Source organism: Ammodytes marinus, assembly GCF_949987685.1.
Source record: "Ammodytes marinus genome assembly, chromosome: 3".
NCBI classification, from domain to species: domain Eukaryota; kingdom Metazoa; phylum Chordata; class Actinopteri; order Uranoscopiformes; family Ammodytidae; genus Ammodytes; species Ammodytes marinus.
Window position 1 is genome coordinate 8,526,984 of NC_137232.1, and position 18,052 is coordinate 8,545,035.

General features: G+C 44.6%; 3 protein-coding genes across 5 annotated transcripts in view; 2 read left to right on the plus strand and 1 right to left on the minus strand.

The window, feature by feature from the left end:
- cab39 (calcium binding protein 39) overlaps window positions 1–4,214 on the minus strand; it is a 10,044-nt gene extending 5,830 nt beyond the window's left edge. The window contains exons 1-3 of one of the 3 annotated variants that reach the window (XM_080025216.1): window positions 4,157–4,214; window positions 943–1,098; window positions 693–857 (exon numbers count right to left, since the gene is read on the minus strand). In XM_080025216.1, the coding sequence (XP_079881342.1) occupies window positions 693–857; window positions 943–1,056 (279 nt within the window). In that variant the 5' untranslated portion in view covers window positions 1,057–1,098; window positions 4,157–4,214. Of the gene's footprint in view, window positions 1–692; window positions 858–942; window positions 1,099–2,373; window positions 2,467–4,045 lie in introns of those variants that run through there. The other 2 variants (XM_080025214.1, XM_080025215.1) reach the window with 2 other exon arrangements.
- A 4,490-nt stretch (window positions 4,215–8,704) lies between these two features.
- On the plus strand, window positions 8,705–10,036 carry her8.2 (hairy-related 8.2). The gene is made up of 4 exons (XM_080053752.1): window positions 8,705–8,837; window positions 8,992–9,087; window positions 9,195–9,273; window positions 9,639–10,036. Exons 1-4 carry the CDS (start codon window positions 8,775–8,777, stop codon window positions 10,001–10,003), a joined length of 603 nt encoding a protein of 200 aa, XP_079909878.1. The 5' UTR covers window positions 8,705–8,774; the 3' UTR covers window positions 10,004–10,036.
- A 3,679-nt stretch (window positions 10,037–13,715) lies between these two features.
- her13 (hairy-related 13) lies at window positions 13,716–16,734 on the plus strand. The gene is made up of 4 exons (XM_080025063.1): window positions 13,716–13,938; window positions 14,165–14,251; window positions 14,369–14,450; window positions 15,239–16,734. Exons 1-4 carry the CDS (start codon window positions 13,852–13,854, stop codon window positions 15,676–15,678), a joined length of 696 nt encoding a protein of 231 aa, XP_079881189.1. The 5' UTR covers window positions 13,716–13,851; the 3' UTR covers window positions 15,679–16,734.
- Window positions 16,735–18,052: the final 1,318 nt, after the last annotated feature.

The following is an 18,052-nucleotide window of genomic DNA, read 5'->3' on the forward strand; positions in this document are numbered from 1 at the left end:
AAGGGGGCCAATTATGGCTACCAACATGCTCGTTAGTGTTTACAAAGCTTACGCTGTGTTTTAGACTGGATTTTTGTAAGCCCACACACATTTTGACAAAAGTTTATGTTGACAAGCATTCTCCAGAATCACTCAGTGCGTTTACATGCAGACTCATAATCGGGTTAAATAAACGAATAAGACTTCAACAGGACTTGTAAAATGCTTGTAAACACCTTTATCCGATCTACTTCGCATACAAATCGGCACATAAACGGACAAGCGAAGTCGAATAAGAACACCTAGATAACTCGTTCATAGTCGGCATTCTCTCTGCATGTATACAGGGATCGGACATCGCATATCAGAGTTCACGTTCTGCGCCTGCTCGAGAATCCCTGCGGAGGATTTCACAAGGAAGTGGAAGGAGACAACGTAAAAAAAATAGTAGGGTTTGTCGCGACATGGCACTATAACCACTTGTTGAAAGGCTACAGCGCCACCTAGCATAGTAGAGACAGCCATGCATCGGACATTTATCCGATTCCTGAAAGGCCATGTATACTCAGACAAGTGACACGGTCCGTTCGAGTGTCTAGTTCGGTATATGTCTTAATCCAATCTAGTTGTGCCATGGAAACGCACTGTCTGACTCCACCTTTCAGTTTCTTTTTCCCCCCTTCATCTTTCAATCACATTGGTTCAGGCCTCACCTCAAAGTCGATGAGCTGCAGGTCTGCAACCAGGGTGCTGAGCAGGCCGCTGTTGTAGAGCTCCTGGGCCAGCTGGGCCACTGCTTCTGTCTGGGGCTCCTTCTCATTAGTCCCATACAGGATCTCCTTCATGGCCACCAGGCTTTTAGACACCTCCTCTGTGGCCTGCATCATATAGACATAGAACACATCATATACCAGGAAGCAGACCACCTTATACCAGTTCAATATGTAGGAGGTTCACCCCTACCTTTTCAGCCTTTTTGTCAGAAATGTCATGCTTCTCCAGCACGGTCATGCTGTCCTTCAGGTTCTTGACGATGTCCGCCGGTGACTTGTGGGACTTGCCAAAGGGGAAAGGCATGGCGGAGGGTTACCACGAGCAACCAGGCAGCGGACTGTCCACCTGAGGAAAGAAATGGAAGCCTGGATCAGAGCCTGTAGATCATACACAGTGCAGACACTCACTGACACTGACCTACATTAATGTTGTTGCAGATCAAATAAAATGTTTACTTACAGAGCTAAAAACAAACCGGGTTCCAGTCATTGCAGACAATATTACTGTATATGTCATACTCTGCTTAATGAATGTCATGCTCTGAAGGTGCTTACAAAATACAAATATATAGCAACACACAAACGAGAATAACAAGGATCCCCTGCAAGTCTGGGCAAAGGCAGATAAAACAGATCCTATGAATGATAACAGTACACACACCACTACAGTCATGAGCTTCTCCAAAGAACGGCTGGGTGACACATCCAGTTTCAGGACATACGCTGTTGTTTAATATAGAATATGAAAGCAGAACTACTGTGACATTTAAATGTATTAAACAATGTAACTAAATTGACTTCAGTGGCAGCTAGGCTTAGCGGAACATTGAGTTAAGCCCTAATGAAGGACCCATTGCATGGTGTCGAATGCTTATAAAGTCAGTCATACTTGGCAAGTGCTGATTATATAAAATACGAGAGAAATGTTATGTATTTTATAACTTGGAGACGTCATATCTAGATCTGACTTTTAATGAGTCACTGAACAGTATCTTGTGAGTCTTCTTGTCAATGGCAGTCAATGATTAACCATGAAATGTTAGCATTGACATGGGGTGTATTGACAACATGGCAGACCTCTGTTTGACCCACACCCTGCCTGAACCGTCAGTGACTTAACTAAATAGAGCAAACACATTGTCACATGACTTTACATACTTTCTTGGGAAACTACTTTAGGTCATAAACACAACCTGGGAGTCTCTTCTCTTTACAAACATATCAGACCCAGGATGAGACTAAACTCACACTACGAAGACAACAGAAAATGCACGGGCCTCGCAACTGATAACCATAACTCACTGCTGCTTTTATTTAACTGGGTCACTTAACAAGGAACCTTATCTACACAATACCACTGACCCACCCACCCAACCCCCTTACACACACTGTGGGGCAATAGCCAACGTTCTCTGAACAGACAGGCAACAAATGATAAACAGAGAAATATGCAACATAGCAGCTTAAATCTGCTTCTTTACTTATAGAGTAGGTCATGCACGACTACACTTCTTATTCCATCAAGAGCCTAAGACAGCAATACATATATAAAACGTAATAATTCCAGTCTGATGATCAATTGTGCTCAACAATAACTGATCAGTCACAGTCTGACACCAACCTGTTGTCCTGCTGAGGTCCTGTAATCTCTGAACACAAACCCTGGAGCTGTCACACTCTTCCTCTTATGTCTTGGCACTGAGTCCGCATTTAGAAAGCCACACTGGAGCCAGGAATATAAACGAGGCAGCACCTCGGTGGGCGGTGCTGTCCACCTAACCATTCATATATGATGTGTCATGTGTGTGTTTGGGACTAGAGCTGAAGTATAAAACTTGTCCCCGACCAGAGTTCACTCGTCGTGACCCAGGCAGGCACTTGAATTGTGCCTAATTACACCTTTATTAACCTAGGCGGACACACATCGACTTCGCCAGGTGGCCAAATCCGTCTTTCGCACGAGGCTAATGCTCGTTAAGGGAGCCAGCCAGCAGCAGACTGCAGAACCGCCTCTCTCCTACTCCTCCTGACCCGCTTCGGTATCAGTGTGACGCAAATAGGGCGGCAACACATATGGCAGGTTCAAAATCAGCTGCTCACAGCTCACACACACACACCACTAGGACTCCGCTAGCTAATCGGGTGCCGTGTGCTGGAGTGATGCCTGGCCAACACACGTCAGAAGAGATGCAGTGGGCCCTGAGTTTTCCACAAATTGACCTAACGTGGCCTAAACAATGGAAAGAAAATCCAAACAAACCCATGACGACTAGAATTGTAACACTACAGCCATGTTATCCGCAGTACACCTTACATAACCACGAGTATAACAGTCAGTGGAGCCTAAAGCATAGCTAACCTCTAGAAAACAAACAAAAGAGTTTCTGCAAACGGGTCAGACCGACGTCACCCCCCACCCTTCACATGCTCGGCTATCATCTGACAGTACGTAAACTATAATGATAGACCTGTCATCCAGCTAGCTTATTAATGTGTCACAAGATATTTCCAATGTGTTTCCAGCTTACTATCATAGCTTTTAAAGAACTCGACACAAGTTGCAAAGCCGTGTCCCGTTGAGCTGTCCAGCTTGAAGCTGCCAGTGAGCACCGCCCCTCTGTGTGTGTGAGAGATCTCCATGCCTGGTTTGTGATGATGGTGTGAAGCCTGCTAACCACACTGATACATGCTCACTCAGTCATCTAGTGTCCAGCAAATACAAGACAACTTGACCGCGGAGATGCAGACAGATATGTGATTCAGCTAGCTTTAGCCTTTATTTGACAGCTGACTTCCCTTCTGTTGGTAAGCTAACGTGGCCTGTAGCGTTTAAATCACTGTTCTCTAAACAGTGCTATCGCTGGCTTGCTTGTGAAAGTGTGTGAGTGTTGTCGACACTCAGGAGGCCTCGGCGGGCCAAATGCTTACAAACCTATCTCTACCTACATTTAAAATAGCCATGGGAAATAGGAAGTCAAGTATTGATGATTACCAGGTTCGAAATGTAAGCTAATATTGATAACGTCGGCTAGCTAGCTAACTTAGCATGACATTAGCCAGGCCTGGCAGCGGCTCCTCGCCTTAGTAGCATCAAGCCCATGCCAGGCTCTAGCGGGCTAGGTTCAGCTGAAACGTGTATACTTGATTAGAGCTGTCTAACAAGCTAACGTTAACTAAATGTTGTTCACTTGCTTACTTTAAGGCAGCCGTTGCTAACTAAAGTGCGTTAGCCAAACACCACAGCGCTTGCAAATATCAATTCATAGTAATAATATACACACACAACATAATACCTTGTAAACGGCGTTTTCAATAGCTTCCCCCGTTTTGTCAAGACAGCAAAAGGCAACTCGAGTGCTCCTTGGGTAAAAAATACTGATTTGTAGTCCTTGTTTGGAACTTACTGTAGGTAATTGTGCGGTCCCTGTTTCCTAGTTCTTTCTCTGAGCCCGACTGGTAACGCTGGCAGGGGAGCTGGTGTCACTGCAGCCAGCGACTTGTACCGCCTCTTCTGGTCGTCTCGTGTCATTGCACTCAGCGAGTATGGCGGGTGACCGCAAGAGGGCGCAATTACCCCGTGGACAGATCATAGGATCACCCAGTCCCACATTTTGAGAGAGGATAGCCTAACCCGGTGCTTCTCAAATGGTGGGGCGCGCCGTGAGTTGTCAGGCTGCCTTGATTTCCAACTGATTTTTTATTTTTTTTTAAGTGCTAGCAAACAATGTGTGCTTGTGTATGGTCATATCCGCGCGAAAGGCCGCGATTTGCAGTAATTAAATGTCCACATGAGTCTCCAAGTGTCTCTGTAGGCTATTTAAAAAGAAATCAAGCAAGTAGACTAATAATAACATTAATGAATTATTGGTTATCGCATCACAGAAGGTCTATTGGCCTATAATAATAAAAAAACACCACCTTAACTATGTTTACAGTTTAAAAATGTTTTGAATGAAATGCAAACCTCAGTGAATCATTTGCTCTTGTTTCTCTGTCCTGAGATTCACACAGACTGAGCAGTCTTGTTTAAATGTTACAAATTGAGCTAATAAACTGAACTTTGAATTTTTTTGCTGCAGCAGTTATCTCAGCTAATATTTGTTATCTAATTTGATAATAAGTTGATTGTATGCAGAATGCTCGTGCCAGAAACTCATACAGTGGTGTTGTGCAGATAAATAAATAAATATTAGCAGGTTCTCAATAGTATTTCAATTTAGGGGGCGGGGGGGGGGGGGGGGCGAAAACATTTCTGTCCCCTAGGGGGGGCATGACAGAAAATAATTGAGAACCACTGGCCTAACCAACACCGGACAGCCTACAATCGTTAAAATAGCTCCACTTCACACAACTAACTACTATAGAAATAATGCTCATTTCTTCCAATCTGACCATTACCAGCATAACAACAACCAAATGCAGTCCCTAAGTGGAAGATTGACCTACAATTTTAATTACATTGGTGAAACAAAAAAATCTTGTGTACATTTTGTTTTGTTCTTTGGGCATTACAAATTGACATTTTCCTCTGGTAGACCAGTCTTAATGAATTACAAATACAGTGTTTTTCAAAAAGCCATACAATCTCAAGTATTCCAGAAGTTTTATGCAGATGGCTAGTTTTGTCTTGGGGCCTATCAGCATTTCATCTATCCCGGAAGGCCTCCTGCTTTAGTCGGACGGCTTCCCTGACCACTGGTGTACTACGGTGATACCGCCCCTTGAGGCCCCTAAGACTTTGAGACCACAGCTCCAGCAATGGAAGCTTTGAACATTACCCAACTATGGTTTAATGTCCCCACTCCCCAACCTCTGCAGGGATGCCAGAAAAGCACCGCCGGAAGTGTGTGTTGAAGATCTCTTGGACAGGGGCCTCCTCCAGACGTTCCCAGTTCACCCGCTCTACCCATTTGAGCTTACCAGGTCTGTCCACAGTCTTCCCCCACCCTCACCAACCTTCTGCCTAGGATGCTCTGGTACGTACACTTATGAGCATCCCAATGTTCCAACATGGTGTTTGTTATTTACAGTCCATGACTGGCACAGAAGTCCCATAACAAACAATGCTCAGGTTTAGGTGGGCGACCCTCTCGTCCACCGTGGTAAACTCTAAGGTAGTGGCACTCACCCAGGGGTTTGTGAATATCCCCACACCTGCCTGGCGCCTCAAACCTTGGGCAACTCCAGAGAAGAATAGGCTTCAACTTCAACCCCTATCCAGGAGTACGGTTGCATGCAGAGCCACGACTGTGCCACGCCAGCTAAATGCCACCCTAATTCCCATTCACTCCTGGAATACTGGACTCCATTCCTCCTTCCCCGGTCCCGTATTCGGTAAAATTGCTTTTCACTATCTCCTTCCAATGACCTGAACTGGGTAATTCCATTGACCGTAACAAAATGTGGAGATCTTTCCTTTACAAAGTTATAGAGGGGTACACATTTCAGACCATATTTCTTTTGACATTTTTCATTGTTTTGACACTAGAAATTAAACAAATAACTTCATTCATGAAACATACATAGGGTACGCATTAGATCATAACTTGTGAACAATCACAACTTTGTACTGTGCTCTACACGACAGCCCAGACAGAGTATCAGCAAGTAAGCTATCAAGTGTCACTGTCTTCTGATATCAGTGGGTCATACAGTTCAGACATTCACTCACCAGAACGGGTTTGCAAACAACATCAAGTAAAATAAGTTAATGAAAGCTTGTGGTAAATTGTCCAATTACATTTTCTTTACCTAAAAAATGGAAGCTGATGAATAAAAAGGGGAGGGCGGGCAGAGAACCGCTGACATTAATTGGGGATACTGTTACCCTTTGAGAAACTCCTAAAGCTGATGCACATCCCCCCTGTGGAGGCAGGATTGGAAAACTCCCAGGAAAACTTTATAGATGTTCCTGTCATAGGGGCGACCGTGGCTCAGGTGGTTAAGCGGGTTGGCCAATGATCCAAGGGTTGGCGGTTCGATCCCCTCCCGGCCACCTGTGTCATGGTTGTTGTGTCCTTGGGCAAGACACTTCAGCCACCTTGCCTCGTGTGAATGTGTATGTCTGAGGGGCCGTAGGTGCTGAATGGCAGCCACGCTTCCGTCAGTCTGCCCCAGGGCAGCTGTGGCTACTATGGTAGTTTACCACCACCAGTATGACTGTGTGTGAATGAATGGAACCTGGAACCCTGTAAAGCGTCTTTGAGTGCCTTGAAAAGTGCTATATAAATCCAATCCATTATAGATCACGTGTTATTTTAAAAAGCTCAATATAAGCATAGTGCAGAGAGAGGAGGAGATTGAGCATGAGATGCTAGAGTCGCTGAATGTTTTTGGGCTGGCACATTATGATGCAGAGGGAAATATATGTGCTGTTTGAATCCTCTCTCTTTTTCCACTGTCGTTTGATACATCTTCAAACAAAGTGGGGGAGCCTAAGACCCAATCATTTCAATGCCAACGACTGCTTCAGTTATTGGTCATCTGACAAATGAAGTCAGAATTCATAGTCCCTGGAGGAGAAAATAGGCTAGATTGTTTTTTGTTTAACCCTCTAACCCATTAATTGCATGTTAGATGTATACATAATAAAGTATAGGGATAGAACAAACTATATGAGTCCTATGAGGTTTGTGTGGATGTGTGGTCTTTGGTGGGACATTTCTCCTACATAGGTTTGTAGAGAAAATAATAACTTCAATAAACAAGGACTTTAAAATAGTAATAGGCTAGTGTCGTTTCCCATGACAACCGTATAAAAAAAGGAAGCTGACATTAAAATTTGAAATAAAATGACACTACCATTTGAAGTCTTAATTGGGGGAGGTGTGTGTGTGTGTGTGTGTGTGTGTGTGTGTGTGTGTGTGTGTGTGTGTGTGTGTGTGTGTGTGTTGGGGGGGTGTATCCAAACAGGGCCCAATTGATGCTTTAGCCTACTTAATTTCTGATCTAACTTAATGATTTGGCTGTATCTTCATGTTGGATTGGGTGTTGTTATAGCCAAAAGCCTCAGCCTACTCCTCCTCCGGACTGTCCATCCTATCTGGAGGTTATTGCGCTCTTCATGCTGATTAGGTTTGAATGAATGGCGCCCTTTGTTCGGCCATGGTTCCCACGACCCGGCATTCGCCTGGCAGTCGCGTGGCTCTAAAACAGGGGCCCTCGCTTTAAGGGACCCCAAAGGTGGGGGGGGGGGGGGCATCTGGTCAATCTGACATCTGCTCGCTAACAGTTAACAGCAGATGTCTGACATTTGAAAACACGGAGAGTGAGTGATCAAAGCCCAGAGCGCGAGTGACGCTCCTTCTGTATTTGGGAAACAGAAGAGAGGTGTGTGGTGGTGGCCACAATGAGTGTGACTCTCTTAGGCATAACTAGTGTTGGATGGCATCAGTTCAAATAAGATATTTAATAATCGGAATGAAAATAACAACAGCTGATACAAATTATTATAGAACTTTATCTTGGCAGGTGATGTCTTTTTTTAATAGAGGTGAGCCTGGACGGGATAGAGGCAGAAATGTTATCAAGTGATTTGTCAGTCCTTTGTCTTCCTGGACGCCCTGGGGGAAAGGTTCGGCCTTTTTGCAGGTATAGTGTAATGTTGCTCCTGAAAAGAATAGCCCAGGGGCTCCCCGGAGTAAAGCACGGTAACTGCACACTCTTGTTCATCCATGGGAGACGAGGAAACTGCTTTTTTGTTGTTGGGTGGGGAGTGGGGTGGGGTGGGGTGTAGTAGTGCATGGTTTCAGGCTGGACATCTGTCGCTTGTGAGTTTTTTTTCTCTCCACTTCTTCTTCTTTCTAGGCCGGGTCTCTGGGTTATTGAATGGAGCCAGTGACCTGTCAGTCTTGACTGATGGGACCCCGTGTGTGGGAAAATCCCACAGCCAAAGAGTTGGAGCATTCACATGCTAATTGCGCCCGATAAATAAGAGGGCCGTGCCGAGCCGAGGGCCCTAGAGACGCGCTGAGATTCGGAGTAGAGGAGGCACACAAGCGCACAGACAACCCGGGAAGAACCATGACTGCTTCATCCATGGCGCACAACGTGGTGAAACATCCCAGTGCCAAAGAAGAGAGAAAGGTATTTTACGCATGGATATACTCTAGATCGATTCCATCTTTAGGATATAGCCTACGGTGTGACTGACACACAGTTTGTCCTGTGCGCTCCAGCATGGGGGTGCCTCGCCATCCTTTCCGCCTTTTAACCGACGCTATGTTTTTACCTCCTACAGATGAGGAAGCCGCTCATTGAGAGAAAGCGACGAGAGAGGATAAACAATTGTTTGGACCAGCTGAAGGATACAGTGGTCGGAGCGTTCAGACTCGATGTGAGTATGTCCTCCTCACGTGTCTGTCTGTCTCTCGTCTCCTCCACGAGTAAACAGTGGAGGCTGTGCGAGTCAAATTAATTTCAACGCTGCTTATCTCTCAACAGCAATCCAAACTCGAGAAAGCGGATATTCTAGAGATGACAGTGAAGCATCTGCAAAACATCCAGACCAACAAACTCAACGGTAAGAATGTGGCACGTGTTAATGTGGGATCTAAAGCAAAATCAAATGTAGTTTTTATTTTCCAATAATGTTGAAATGCTTCTTCTCTCAGGCATTGATGTTATTCCCTGGGTCAATAATAAGTAGGCCTATATATAGACTGAAATATTCTATGAAATATATTGACATTCCTTTACATAGAGCACCATAAGCACAACAATTGCAGATACTATATTCCTCTATGAAGTGATGGTGAAATTGTATTGGTGACCAGTGAAAGATTTAGTAAGAGCTACTGGAGCTACTGAGTAGCTTCCTGACGTGCTGCGCTGTCACCACCAGAGGTCGCTATAACCTCACACTTCCTCCCCTTTCTCTCCCTGCAGACCCCACATTGGGCCTGGAGGCTCAGCAGAAGTACAGCACAGGGTACATCCAGTGCATGCACGAGGTCCACAACATGCTCCTCACCTGTGAATGGATGGACAAAACTGTGGGCTCCCGTCTGCTCAACCACCTCCTCAAGTCCCTGCCCAGGTCCACTAACGAGCGGGCCCTCCAGCCCACACTCAGACACAATAATGTCCCCGCTCCGGCCAGCCAGCTCCCAGGCACACCCCTCCGAGGAGACCCCCACACTGGGAGGCCGATCCAGCAAGAAGGGCCCACCTGCCAAGGGGCTGGACGCCAAGAGAGACCGGCACTCCACAGCTCCCACCTGGGGATGCTGGAGATGTGGAGGCCCTGGTGAAACTGGTGGATCAATGATCTTCATTCTGTTAGACCCTCCTCTGTTATGTATCTTATAGATATGCTGCTCAGAAGACAAACGTGGGGCAGTTTTGTTCCAGTGATTATTATTGTAGGTGTGTTATAATGATTCTATACAGACCTTTTCTCAGTACTTCCCTTTCAGAAGTTGACCTCTCGTAGCCTGCATTATAGAAGGCTCTTATTAATCTTTCATGTATTTATGGTATTAACAGCTTTATTTATTTGATATTATAAGGCATTACTTTGCTGCTTAGATCACTTGCTTGGCAATTGGCATTGCATAGATTGTTTGTATTCCTCCTTTGCTGTGTAATTAACCAGAACATTAATAGTAATAAAATGTATTGTACACTCTCCAGATGTGATTCAGTGTCATGAATAATCGTACAAATAGATCCAAAATTTTGCTTTTTTTGGGGTTATTTACAATAATAATCAAATGAATATGGAAATGGAAATATATTTAGAAAGTAATGATTGTTTGCGTACAAACTAACTTCTCATGGTCAGTTGGCACTTCTTTGGAACAATTTTAAAGCTGCGTTAATCAATATATTTATGTACATTATACTTAAAGTTGTCAATGCTGTGAAATGGCTCATTCACATTGACACAGCAAATAATGACCATACTCTTCAGCACAAAACCTATGTTTTAGCCTCTTGTAGCTCAGTGTTTGAGCAGCTATGACTGGTTCCGTCTCACTGCATTTTCCAGCAGCAACAGACAGGTGTGTTCAGTAAATAAACTCAGGTAAACACACTGACGGCCCAGCATCAAATGACAGACACACAAAGTCAGTGAAGAAACCTGTAAGTCCTGGCTAGACTCAGATATTTTTTGTAAGGTAGTTAAGCTCTGTTCGCAGAGACACAAAATAAATTAGACATTATGACTTGTCATAGCAGGAAAAGCACAGTTGTTACTAATAACATTTAGTGGTGGCTCCATTCTGTTAAACTGAAGTAAAGTGTGATGGGGAGCGAGCCTGCACAATACCAGGATCCTGACACTGGAGAAGTTAAATGGAGTCAAGGCATTATTCATTTGTTGATTGACAGCTGGAGTTTTTCTACTGTGAAAAGATGTTGTCATTGAATGTCTGTTTGATAGCTAGCACATTATAGCAACAACATTTTCACATGTATTTCTGCTCACTAGTGACCAAAATGCCATCTTTTAAGGGCCAGTCCGCCAAAATCATAGATAAACCTTTTTGACTGAGCTCCAGTGGTTCGGTTTGTATGTGCTGAAGTTTTGGAATGCCCACTTAATAGAGGTCAAGCTGTTTTCATAGGGTGTAACTATTTTTACACTGGGGCTTAATAAAAATGAACAATGGCTGAACTCATTTGAACACTTGAATAGAACTGAACCACTCAGACTGGTATTTGCAACACCTGCGCTTTTCCTACTAACACAATGTCCATACTAGGGACTGGGCCAACCCCCTTTGGTAAAAATAAGTTCTGGTGAAAATGTTTGGTCTGTGGACTGTCCTGAGTAGCCAATATTTGCTCCTGGAGAGACATGCTTGATTTGAGTTTTTTCAGATTTCATCTTGTGATACTTAAAGCACCACAAATGAAATTCCATTCACCTTTGATATATTTGCTGGTGGAGACTGAAATCTCAGAGCCTGGTATCTCAAAACCTGCTCCACTAAATTGAAATTATATCTGCAGCCTATTGTTGTTTTTTTAGGATTTGGATTGGCTGATCATCACGCACACATGTTTAAACAAGGTTTTAACTACCATATATAATAATGAATTATAATCATAAATCACAATGCTTTTTGTGATTGAGAGGACAGGAATCCCATGTCAAGCTTGACCTCTGAAAAGTATCATGTGGTTTGTATAGAGGCCTAATGACACTTACACTCTTCTTGATTAGTGTTATTTAGACTCTGATAGACTATAAAAAATAAGTTCTAGCCTAAAAGCAGATAAGGAGCTATTTGAGGTGTGAAAGAGAACATGTGCAACTTCAGCATAGCCTGACTGAGGTCAAATCTGGTGTTCTGAGTACATTTACGTTTTTTTTTATAAAGATGTAGGCTAATTCATCAATGGCTTTTGAACGGTAGAAAGGTGCATATGGCTCATTCTCCCGCTGTTATTGCCGTTATGATTGGCCGCCACATGGAGCCAGGCGGCGGGTCTGAAGAGCGGCAGAGAGAGAGATAAAGGGGGACGCCTGGTCCCTCAGCGGAGATCGCCAACAAAAGCGAGGCAAGACAGCTGCTCTCTCCACAGTCCACACACCATTAAATATCTGGAGCAGGGATCTGGGGGTGGCGAGGTGCCAAAATCCTCTCACTTGAAAGGTCTGAAACGCTTCCTTCATTTGGGGCACTAGAGTTTTGTGGCTCTTTATTTGGCGGAAACACGGTGCGTAAAAGAGCACCTTCAAACACATCGAGGCATTTACCTGGAAGGTGGCACTGATGTCTGCGCGGTCTACTTCGAGCAGACAGCCCTGCTCTATTGTCAGGCTAATTTGCATGACAATGCTGTGTACACAACATAACGAGGGCGGAGGGTTGAGCGCACTTATTAGACAGACACAAATGATCAATTGTGCGCAAGGGACAAAACCCGCACATCCAAACCCATAGAGGCCATAGTTATACCACAGATTCCAACATCATTTCATTCTTAACAGTCAAAATGTTGTTTAATGTGTGGAAGCGTCACACTTAGCATGTTTAAACACACAACACATTTCAATCAAGAATAAAGACAGCATGTGGAGTGAATGGTTCAGGATATGTTATCCTCCAGACATTATAAACTCTCTTACAGCAGAAAAGGCAACGTGAGAATGCAGTTGCGCTTAAATCAGAAGTCACCAAACAACAGGGAACAAACGAGGTGCAGGCCAACACCTGTCGCTTTCTTTGGCGAAGGGCCCTTAATTCCCCCGGCTGATTCAGTTTGGGCCGAGGGGCCGCCAGCAGCAGCAGCTGCCAACTGAAGGCATCGCGTTACATCCGACAAACAGCCGGATAAATCTGCTGAGGCTCGGACACTGAAGCCAGTAGAACGGAGTGGGTAGGGCGTAAAAACAGACAGGACAGATAACACACTGCTGAGATGCTCTGTCGTCAAATGTGGTCAAAACATGCATGGTGCAACAAGGAAACGCAGCATACAAAGCATTATTTTTTAAGTAAGTCACCAAATCATATTGTCTATATGGGCTATTGAACTAGGCCTATACCACAATTCACAAATGCGTAATAATAACCATCATGTGTAATAGCTTTATTCAACAGCTATTAGAACATGTAGGCTATCATATTGTTTTATAATGAAATGGTAGGCCTACTCTACAATCCAATTCTGTTTCTGCATGATAATGAACTTTGGACAATTGAATATAAATGTGCCCAGTTGATTAGTAGTAGCCTGCAGACAGCAGGAGAAAAAACAGAGCGGTCGGTCCCCTAACACAACAAACTGTCTGGTTAAAGCCCATCCAGCTCCTCGGGGCGCAGACCGGGGGCTGACCGGGAGACAAAGGGAGTGGGCGCTCATTGGCTCCGGCCGTGTGCGCTCTGTTGTCCCCCAACGCGAGCGGCTCAGCCCCCATTCACATGTTAATAAGCCCCTATAAATACTAACAACAGCCACTCAGCGCCAGCAGCACGTCTCGCTAGGATTGCACAATAAACACAGGGCGCCCTCAACTCGCCTGCGAGTTTGTCGATAGTTTTTTCTTCCTATAACCGGTTCCGTTTGCCAGCTGCTGCTCGCTGACGACTCGGGAGGAGAAAGCAGCAGAGGGACAAGCCACAGCAGCGGCGATCTAACCAACATGGCCCCCTCAGCTCGGCACAGCAACACCGAACTGGATATGGAAGAAGACGAGCCCTACGACGGGATAGAGAAAGCGGACAGAAAGGTACCTACACCACGGGACTAGTGGGGGAGTAGCAGGCACTCACTGGACACAGTAACGCACTTGTCAAACCGGTGACAGTCTAGAAACCTTTTGATGAATCAGTTAATTATTAGCCCACATCCCACAGCATAGAAAGCAACGTATATCAACTAAACAATAGTTTGATTTGACGCATTAACGGTTGTGAGTGTGTGCCACTGTCTGAATGCTCTTTGTGTTCCTGCAGGTCAGGAAACCTCTGGTGGAGAAGAAGAGGCGAGCTCGCATCAACGAGAGTCTGCACGAGCTGCGGACTCTGCTGGCGGACACAGACGTGAGTACATCGCGCACATATAGGGCTACTATTACTGCACACCAGCACACCTGCCCCATAATGTGACACAGATTCGGGTTCTGACGGAGTTCCAACTGGTTGTTCGTTTTTCCACAGCTTCACAGCAAGATGGAGAACGCGGAGGTGCTGGAGATGACCGTGAAAAAGGTGGAGGACGTGCTGAAGAACCGAACCCAAGGTCAGCACAACTCTATTACACCCACGTTATAATGTACTGAGAAGTCTAATGCCAATATATGATGCTGAAGCGGACAACTAAGGTGTGCATCCTCTTACATGTTCAGACCTGTGAGACCTGTCTGTGCAAATGTTACAATGCCCCTATCATAAATATCAATCTAAATAAATAAATAACACACATACTCAAGTACAGTCATTTTAGTCACTTGTTTTGATCATAGCTACCATAGATAGTATATAAAAGGACTATACTGATATTTTGGGGATAATGTTTCCATATATCAATATGGAAATGGGGCCAAACAGGTGTTCATTTCACTAAGCTGCAACAACCCAATGCAATCAGAAATAGTGTATACCTTGTCTCATTTAACTACTAAATACAAGTCAATGTTAAAGATGTATCACCATGTAATGTTTCTAAATTCCAGCACAGACTATATTGTACTTGTCTGTGCTTGATGTTAAATATGATTCAAATAACAGAAGGTAAAACATTACTCTGGGTGATCAGGTGTGTGTATGCATTGATGGATTGGATGCAGAGATGAAAGGATCAGACAGTCCGACAAACACTCATTTAAAGGCTACACAAGTGATTGTGATATTTCATCAATAGTTCAACAGGGTTACTCTGTGTTCCTCCTGGATAACCACACATTGTGATCAAATATCCCACAACTCTAGTCAAGATAAAATGCAAACCAATCAACAGACACTAGCTCTTCTAGGGCCACGAGTAAACACAACAGTCATATCACAGTCTTTCTCTCTCTCCTCCCACAGGAGCAGACACTCTGAACCAAGAGGCCAGCGAGAGGTTTGCTGCCGGCTACATCCAGTGCATGCACGAGGTCCACATGTTTGTCTCCAGCTGTCCGGGGATCGATGCCACGGTGGCGGCCGAGCTCCTTAACCACCTGCTGGAGTGTATGCCCCTGAACGAGGACCACCTCCAGGACGTGCTGATGGATCTCATGGCCGACACTTCCAGCAGTACCCTGTGTTCTGCTCCCTCCTCGCCCGGGGGAAGGAGCCTGTCCTGTGGCTCGTCCTCCTCCGCCCCCTCCCCCTCCACCACCTCCAGTGAAGACCTGAGCTGCTCAGAACTGGACGACACAGACAGCGAGCACAACCACAGCTCCAGCGAGGGCCCGGAGAGCAGGGAGGCCCCGAGCACGCCCACCATCACCGCACACCCCCGCTCCATGTGGAGGCCCTGGTAGGGGGTGTGATGGGGATACCTTTCTTTTGGATATGCTAAAGCAGGGGTTTGCGGCCTTTTCTTTTTAAAGGTGGAGTCAGTGATTCCTTTTCGTCAAAATCCCTTTCTGTCAAAATCAGGGAATCTCCTCATGATGACCTACTGTGTGAGCACTGAAAAAGAATCCAGTGTTAATACACAGGCCAGGCTCCGCAAAACGGGCATGTCGTTAGCTATGGTGAGCCCCTTTGTTGACCTACCAGTTTACAAAGCCTAGGCTGTGTATTAACACTGGATTTTGTTTCAGTGGACAAACAGTACAAAAGGTGATTTTTACAAAAAGCATTCACCAGAAACGCTGACTCCGCCTTTAACTTGTGAGCGGGCCTCCTACTGGAAGGGAAATATCCACCCAACAACACACAAACCCTTTGGAAATAAACACTTTCGATGGTGCACCTTGCATTTCTGGGCTCACTTACCACCCTGCAAAACCCTGGCCATGTGCATTGGATTTTACTTTTAGGATTTCCCACGTTGATCAAGACTGTGGCTTTTTCCCTTCACCCACGACTGAAAGAGCTAACGGCTAACGCGCAGCCTTTCCTTGGCATTCTGGGAAATGTAGGATATCCAACTGTGAAGTAGAAGTAGACAGTGCAAGTACATTTAATTTCATTTCAGAAAAATGCATCTTAAGTGCTTGGAATATCACCAAGAAATAGAGAAAGGTGGCTGTAACCTTCCTCCAAAGTGACCATCCAGCTCGTGGCCTCCTGAAAGTAACCCCTTGTCGTTACTCCCTGGCTTCAAGTCCTCTGCCGTGACTTTTCTTTACACTTGGAGTAAGCTGAAACCCTCCCTCTCAACATTGAAGTACAACCCAACAAAGGACATACTTTTAGAGTTCACACTTTTTGTTTGTGTCCGCAGCTCTGTGTAAATAGGATTCGTGTATGTGGAGAAAAGCTCTTTTTAGAAACCGAGAAGTTTGGCAATGCCTCTGATTAATATAAATATTTCTATTGTATTTCATAAAAAACCTGTAGTATATTGGACCAGTAGCCTCCTACAGAATGACCACTTTGTGTTGTAATGTTGTTTAGAAGATGCCAGTAAAATGTCTGAATTTGATAAATAAAATATTGCAATTAAAAAGCTGTTGTCTGACTTTTCTCAACACCCAATACATTTATTTTACAAAAGGAAAAGGATAAATATATTGGTACTGAACATTGCATCAGAAATAAATTGTGAGTTAAAATGGTATTCTGTTTCTGTAAAATTACTTTTTGTTGCTGCTATCTTAAAGGATGCTGAGCTGATTTGTGTATCATGATTTTAGTCCAATAGGCTACAAACAGCATAGGGTTAATTGCATGGCCCATTGGACCGCATTTATGTTTAAACAGTAACTTATGGCAAAAGAAACCAGTGTGTTTTGTGCATACTTGACACATTTTCATTTCTGATCCTCTCAAAAATAAATCCATTTAGTGCCACATGCTTAAAGCCCACTCTGATAAACTCCACTCCTAAAAATAATATAATTTTATAAAATAATAGCCTATACAGTTGTAGCCTATTCTCTCCTCTGCTTACCGAAACACCACCAACATGCCGTTCTGACCGCATGCAAGTGCAGTAGGCCTATGTAAGCACATGAAAAGAGTCGCACCTCCCCATCAAGTGTCTTCACTCTCACCTCAGACACAATGAACTCATTGACAAATGACTGTTAGATCCTGTGTGTCCGGACCAGCCAACAACCTGCAACGACGCAACTGCATCGTGCTCGCTGAGCATCATGGTCAAATTAGTCCTAGATGAAAGATGAGACGTCTCTATGTGCACATTTACTTAGGAGATTCTCAGGCGTATAGAAACAATAAGTATCGATTCATTAATGGTAGTCCAAAGTCTACTGAGCTGCTAACAGCATGACATAGTGCACATCTGTCCTAATCGGTCATAATGTTATGAATTGTTAAGAGTGGCGGAGTGATACGTATGTAGGCCTATCACGGTGATAGTAATTGTTCGAGTGGGACTATACAGTAAGTGAACCATGTCACAGAAGCTGTCCCTGAGCTGCCTGTCTCTTTACCCACAGCCCGGAAAATGGGCTAGTTTTAATGAAGAAACTATCAAGTTTATTTTGAGCTCTAAGTCTTGTTGTCAGATTATGATGCTGGAATGTTGACGTAGTAATAAACAGGAGGAGGTGCAGACTGGACCTTGGGTGTGAACGTCGCAGGAAACGAATTGAAATGGGAGCGGACGAGAGCCGCTGATCAAAGCTGACACAATTTGACAGGAGAGCGTCAAATGGTCAACAGCCTCAAAGGATACAGGCCGGCTCAGGTTCTTCAAAGGGACCAAGACACACACACACA

What these genes read in the sequence shown, in the direction of transcription:
- her8.2 (XM_080053752.1), top strand. Translation starts at nt 8,775, where the DNA reads ATGACTGCTTCATCCATGGCGCACAACGTGGTGAAACATCCCAGTGCC. An exon ending in TCGGAGCGTTCAGACTCGAT is followed by an intron (nt 9,088 to 9,194) that starts GTGAGTATGTCC and finishes ATCTCTCAACAG; the next exon opens with CAATCCAAACTCGAGAAAGC. An exon ending in CCAGACCAACAAACTCAACG is followed by an intron (nt 9,274 to 9,638) that starts GTAAGAATGTGG and finishes CTCTCCCTGCAG; the next exon opens with ACCCCACATTGGGCCTGGAG.
- her13 (XM_080025063.1), top strand. Translation starts at nt 13,852, where the DNA reads ATGGCCCCCTCAGCTCGGCACAGCAACACCGAACTGGATATGGAAGAA. An exon ending in TAGAGAAAGCGGACAGAAAG is followed by an intron (nt 13,939 to 14,164) that starts GTACCTACACCA and finishes GTGTTCCTGCAG; the next exon opens with GTCAGGAAACCTCTGGTGGA. An exon ending in GCTGAAGAACCGAACCCAAG is followed by an intron (nt 14,451 to 15,238) that starts GTCAGCACAACT and finishes CTCCTCCCACAG; the next exon opens with GAGCAGACACTCTGAACCAA.